Source organism: Equus caballus, chromosome 11 (assembly GCF_041296265.1).
Source record: "Equus caballus isolate H_3958 breed thoroughbred chromosome 11, TB-T2T, whole genome shotgun sequence".
NCBI classification, from domain to species: Eukaryota; Metazoa; Chordata; class Mammalia; order Perissodactyla; family Equidae; genus Equus; species Equus caballus.
The window spans coordinates 46,892,731-46,899,835 of record NC_091694.1 but is presented as its reverse complement, the minus strand read 5'-3'; the positions used below and the strand labels follow the sequence as shown (position 1 = coordinate 46,899,835).

Genomic DNA, 7,105 nt, shown 5'->3' with positions numbered 1-7,105 from the left:
GATTGTCGCTGAGCTAACATCTGTGCCAAGCTTCCTCTATTTTATGTGGGATGCCACCGCAGCATGGCTTGACAAATGGTGCTAGGTCCACGCCTGGTATCCGAACCTGTGAACCCCAGGCTGCTGAAGTGGAACATGCGAAGTTAACCACTACGCCACTAGGCTGGCCCCAACCCTAATTTTTTTTCAGACTGATTTCTTTCTGGTTTTATCCTTGGCTCCAAATAAAGATATATATATATAAGTATATATATCACTTTTGCCTGAAGTATTCATCAAATGTACAAATACTTTGTCTTTGAAATTTTCTCCATGGTAAGGAACTTGGACTTCATTTATTAGATGATGGTAGACTGAGTTATTTTGAAGAGTACACAAAATCAATTCTACTATAAATATAATTCTGGGTCCAGTAAACAGATGTAAAGAAGCCTGCCTGAGAAAGGAAGGACATAAATAAGAAATGATGTGGTAGGTTTAAGGCGTCCCAATATTGAGAAACATTCATTGATGACTAAAGATGCTAAAATACATTTACCAGTCAGTGGGAAAGTGTTGGTCTTGAGGTAGATCTTGGGGATAGACAATACTGCAGCTGGAAGAACAGTGGAGCAATACAGCTGAGGAAACAGAAAAGAACAAGGATGATGGAATATTGGATTCATGGACACTTTTCTTCTGAGTCTTTGGGGAAAAAGGATTGGATAGAATTATGTGTGTGGTATGATATACAGGAAAGAATATTGAGGAAATACTATCCATCTCACCCCAGAGATAACTGCTACTCTCGTATATACTCCCATGCATGATATATACTATTACTAAAAATGCATGCACTATTTTCTGTGTTAAAATATACATATATTGTGTGATACACCTTATATCTTACAGCAACTTGTGTTTTTTTCATCACATTAGGATTTTAAAAAATTATTCCATGTGAGTACATTCATTTTAACTATTTTGCAGAATTCATTCACAAGAATGTCACAAATAACCATTTCTAAGTTTTCTACATAACAGTATACCTCCTTTGAACGTCTTCTGGAACACGTGTTAGAGTTTCTCTAGGGTCCAAACAAGAAGTGGAACTGCTGAGTCAGCTAGAGGTGCAAGAATTTTCAGCTTCTTAGATATGGGTAATTGTTCTCCAAATGATCGTAGTAATTTTTCCATTTCTTCCCTACACTTGAAATTATCAGAATTTACGCTTGCTCCAAGACAGAGGATGTTAAATTGAATTTTGTTTTAATTAGGTTGCTCATCTTTTCTTTTGGTTATTGTCCACACCAGTTTCTTCTTCTGTGACTTGTCTATTCAAGCCTGCTGCCATTATTTCCTCCTGGGGTTTTGTCATTTTATTGTTAGCCTGTAGGACTGATTCTGTATTCTGAATACCAAACCTTTATTGATTATGTGCACAACACATACCTCATCCAGTCCATGGCTTATCTTTCTCCTTCCTTTATGGTGTCTGTTTCATATAAATGTTTTATTTTTCAAGTAGTCAAATACTACGACATTTTTTCTTGTGTGTTGTACATTTTGTACCTGGATTAAGAAATCACTTCCTACCCTAATATCATGAACATATTTTGTTCTAAAGTTTCTGAAGGTTTGCTTTTCACAATTAAGTCACTAGGAATTATTTTTCTGTATTGCTTTTTATGTATGGGTATCCAGTTGTCCAATACTCTTTACCAAAAGTCAGTCCAGCTGTTCACTGCCTCTTTCTAAACCAATCCAGGTCATATCCCAAGTTCTAATACATACTTATCTGTTTTTAGGCTCTGTAGTCTGTTACATAGATGTGTTTGTCAGTCTCCATACCAGCACTAAGCCATTCTATGTACAAAGTTCCAGAGTAAATCATTTTCATACTTGATGAGGCAATTCCTCCCTCCTTATCCTTTTCCACAAATTGTCTTAGCTCTTCTTGACTGTTTGGTCTCCCACTACATTTTTAGATAAGTTTACTAAGTTCCATGTGTAAAAGAAACCTGTGGTGTTTTGATCAGGATTACAATGAATTCATAGATAAATTGGAGAATAATTTACTTTTTTACAACATTGAGTCTTCATTACCATTGCTTCTCTCCACATTTTTTAGGTATTCTTTTTTGTTGTTCAGTAAAGTTTTGTAATTTTTTAAAACAGTCTTGGATCTTATTTATTAGAATTATTTCTAGATTTCTTAAATTTCTGTTGCTATTGGGAATAGAAATTGTTTCTAAAATTTTATTTTGCTATTTATTTTTACTTAAACGTAACAACAATATTGACTTTTTAAACAATGATTTATATCAAGCAAACCTGCTGAAACCTCTTACTTCATCTAGAGAGTCTGTTGGATTTCCTTTGGAAACAATCTTATTCTCTGCGAATTCTATGTACTTTGATTTTTCTTTTTAATTACTATATGGCAAAAAATTCTTCTAGAGTTCTTTTCACAGATAAGACTACATTTCAAGTACTTTATGCAGAAGGCTCAATATAAACTCCCTGCTTTATGTGGATCTGTGGCCACATCTCCCAGGGGCCACCATAGCATCAGCTTGGTCTTACAACACTTACTCTCAGTTTACTTTTTCTTTCTTGTACCTAGGTCCTTCTATTTCTTTCTTTTAGTTTTGGCTATCTGTTTTTTCTTTTTCTTTAATAATTTATAGGGAATTTATATGTGTTTTAATAGGAATGGGACCTGTCAACATGAGCTAAGTCTGCCATGTTGCCAAGAGCTCCACCTCTAAAATATACTTCTCTACCATATGAGCTAACTGTGGTCTGTGAGCCCTCCAGTTTTACTGACCGCTCTCACTCTGAGATATTGGAATTCAATGTATATATGATATGGGAAAGGGCATTTAAGAGAGAAAACCAAATTCATTTAGGTACAGAGATGAAAAATACGTCATATTTAGGGGAAAGATTATTTTACCTGCTTTCCCTGTCTTAGCATATAATTCCCAACTGCACTATAGGAGACACTGAGAATTGGTGGTTAAGTTAATTACAGATTAAATTAATTATTGAGTAGAGGTCTCTTTAGAATAATTAGTGAATTACTTAGGCTATCCTGGACTACAGTAATGAATACATGTAAAATATGTAATAGTTCAAACAGAATAAAGTTTATTTCTCTCTTATGTAACAGTTCTGGTGAGTGTCCTTGGTGATAGGTGGCCCTCATGGTTGTAAAGAACTAAGGACGCAGGCTTGTTTCACCATGTGAATCCATCACCCCTTTTAGCCTCCTGGCCATTTGCGTCTAGCTTGCCCAAGGGGAAAAAGAATTTGCAGGAAGCATAGAATTGGACCACATGGGTGAATTGGCTAGAAGTCAGTCAAATGACCAAACCTCAGTGCAAGGGAGCCTGGGAAATGTAGTCTACATGAGTTTCCAGGAAGAAGACAACAAAGTGGATTTGGGTGAGATGCTAGTAGTCTCTGCCACAATTAGTATGCCTCAGAATCAAGATGGATGAAAGGAGGGAATCGGTAGTGAAGCAGTTAAGGGAGCCTTGCAATATTTCAGGTAGAAAATGATGGTAGTCAAAGATAAAGCACTGAGACAATAAGTTCAAAATGTATGTATGAATTATTTAAAATGAAAAATCAACAAGATCAGATGTAGAGGTGATAGTGCCTGTTAGCATCTCACATGCAGGGAACCCATGTAATAAACATGGATGTATTCAAACTATTTAGTGCAAACTTATTGGTGCATAAAATGAACAATATTCCAAATAACCCAAGTAAGGGAGATAAAATCAGCAAGATACAAGTGTTTTTCTCAAAAGAGCTTGCTGTCTACTTAGGTTGGATGTGAAGAATATGAGGCCAGACATGTTGACAAGATGACCGAATGTGGAAATATGGGAAAGGAGATCAAGCCTATAGAAGTAGACCTGAGAGTCTACTAAGCAGCAGATGAAGGCATGATGGAGTTGGATGAGTCACCAAAGGAAATAATAAAGAGTGTTAAGATAAGGTGGAAGAGAAAAACATTACGATTACATATATTTAAGAGTTTTGAATAGGGATGAAACCTATCCAAGAAGGTGGTGAATATCTACTTTAAAAGATAGGATACCTGGGAGTAGACACCAATCTTGTTTTGCTACAAACTAATCCCAGTAGTCTTGGTGATTTACAAACTTCTGATGCCAGTGTAGACACTTGTTAACTCCTGGGCTCTGGGCTTCTTCTGAGTTTGGTCAGTGGAACAATTTCTAACTATCCAGGGTGTTCCTTGTACTGACCATCCTTTGCATTGGAGTGTTTTTTCAAAGACCCCTAAATACTGTCCTTTCTTTTTCATGTGTAATAAAATTAGTGTGTGATTTAGACTTCTCCATTAAGTTGCAACGTGCTTGAGAGCAAAGACTATGACATATTTACATATGACATATGTAAATAAATGAATGAATAAACTGTATTTTTCCACATCACCTAACAAAGTTTCTACCATGTTGAATATGATCTTTAATTATTTGTTAAATGATTAAATTCTAAAAGTTAGGGTGATTGTGCTGGGATTGGAGAAGATGGACACCTGTGATTTAAGATTGCTCTCTTCTTAGACATGAGTGCCCAGGGCTGGTTGTCAACTAGTCCCACTGGCCAACAGGGATTTTTCCCCCAGTGTATCTCTGGATATTCAATGTATCTTGGGTATCTCTGGATTTAGTAAATCCAAGTATAGACACAGCCACCACAGGAGTCACAAGTGGTGGTTTAGGAAGATCATTACACACAGCACTTCACTAATAATTCTGGTTTCCTCTTTGCTTTTCAGCAGAAATGTCCATGAAAGAAGACAACCAGTCTTCTAACATGGATTTCATCCTCTTGGGAGTTAGTGGTCATCAAGAACAGGAAGATTTCTTCTTCATCCTCTTCCTGTTAATTTATCCCATCACATTGATTGGTAACTTGGTCATCATCTTGGCCATTCATTCTGACATTCGTCTTCACAATCCCATGTATTTTTTCCTTGCCAACCTCTCCTTTGTTGACATCTTCTTCTCCTCTGTAACACTCCCTAAGATGCTGGCCAACCATATTTTGGGCACCAAAGTCATCTCCTTTGGAGGATGCCTAACACAGATGTATTTTATGATTGCGTTGGGTAACACAGATAGCTATATCCTGGCAGCAATGGCATATGATCGTGCGGTGGCCATTAGCCGCCCGCTTCATTACACAACAATTATGAACCCATGGTGTTGTGCTCTACTAGTTGTTGGGTCTTGGGTGGTTGGAAATGCCAATGCCCTCCCCCAAACCCTGCTCACAGCTAAGCTATCCTTCTGTGGACACCAGGAAGTGGCCAACTTCTACTGTGACATGGCTTTTTTGCTCAAGCTATCCTGTACTGACATCTACTTCAATTTGAAGATGATGTATGTAGGGGTTGGTGTTTTCTCCATGCCATTACTATGCATCATCATCTCCTATGTTCGAGTCTTTTCCACAGTCTTACGGGTTCCATCCACCAAGGGTGTGCTGAAAGCCTTCTCTACCTGTGGTTCTCACCTCACAGTTGTTTCTTTGTATTACGGGACAGTCATGGGGATGTATTTCCGCCCTCTGACTAGTTACAGCCTAAAGGATGCACTGATAACTGTGATGTACATGGCAGTGACCCCAATGTTAAATCCTTTCATTTATAGTCTGAGAAATCGGGACATGAAGGCTGCCCTGGGAAAGCTCTTCCACAGGGGAATCTCCTCATAGCCTCATACTGTGTAGATTTCGGTCATCAATTAGAATGCATTTGAAAATCCAGCCCAAATGTCCTCCCTCTCCAATAAACAACCTTTGATCTCACAGGGTAAGACCACTCAGTTCTGCAGGCTTCCATTCATTCTTGTCAGATCCAAAAGCATAAGTGGTGTCAGCAATATATGGCTTCACCCTTTCAGGCATCTCGTATAATTGAGCAAAGAGGCAATATCATCTTTTGATGACATTTTGGAGAGGCCACAGCCACTTTCAAGGTGTTAATGTAATAGTGGATTTCCTTTACTTCATTTATTCATTCTGTTTCCCTCAGCCAATATTCCCCGTCTCCCTTAGACTCTAACTTTTCCACCTTTGGAAGGGACATTAGGTTAAGCCACTGTGCTAGTCGAGACTATAGGCAGCTATACTAGTCTAATATTCCCTTCCCTGATACCAACCCTGATATCAGTTTCCCTACATTAAACCCAGCATATATGGGGTTAAAACCAAAACACTCATTCCCTGCTTGCTCCCTGGCTTCCTGGCTCCAGAATCCACTATCATCCATGGAGACAGACACCGCCAAGGACAAGCACCTGGATCCATTATCTCCTCCCCGCAAAGAGATACCAGCTGGTGGGGAAGCTGCTGACCAGCAAGGTCACAGGCTCCCTCCTCTCTGCAAATAGTCTCAAGGCCAAAGATGGGCTGGTGGGAAAGCCCCTACCTAAAACCCCAAATAAAAACCATTCCTTTTAGCTTTTCAGGGAGTTTGAGATTTCAGCCTTAGCTGCCCTCTCTCCTTGCTCAGTGCTGTGCAATAATAAAATTCCTACTTTCTTTCACTACCCCCAGTGTCAGAGATTGGCTTGCTGTGCAATGGGTGAGCGAACTCACTTCAGGTTCAATATCACCCCCTCAGTCCACTTCTATTCAGGTAAGGTAAGGTTGCATAGGTACAGAACAAATGAGCTGTACTGACCACTAGGCAATTAACTTTGCCAGATGAGATCAAAGTACAATCCACCCTATCAGGCCTTAGGAATTCTGACTTAAGATTCAAAAGCATAGTTACAGTTTCTTGCATAGGAATTATCCCTGTCTCCAGGCCTTGTAGCTGCATCACTGGTCCTGTGACCACTGCATCAAGTAGGGGGAAAAATCAAGGCAATGTGGGAAAGAAAGAAAAGTAGAGTCATTATAACTGTACTCCTCCTTTGGCAAGAATTGCAGTCATAACAACATCCTTCCCCACCTCCTGTTCCCCAGAGCCACTGGAAAAACAGAAACCTATCCAGTGGGGACACTCCTTTAGCCTCATTCATCTTCATATTGGGTATGAGCACACACTCATGAGGGCCTGTACGCCATCTTTTTA

The 7,105-nt window shown here is 39.0% G+C and overlaps 1 protein-coding gene across 1 annotated transcript; it reads left to right on the top strand.

Moving 5' to 3' along the window:
• Nucleotides 1–4,803: 4,803 nt before the first annotated feature.
• Nucleotides 4,804–5,739, top strand: OR1A1G (olfactory receptor family 1 subfamily A member 1G). The gene has a single exon (NM_001391640.1). The coding sequence runs from the start codon at nt 4,804–4,806 to the stop codon at nt 5,737–5,739; it is 936 nt and encodes a 311-aa protein (NP_001378569.1).
• The last annotated feature ends 1,366 nt before the right edge of the window (nt 5,740–7,105 follow it).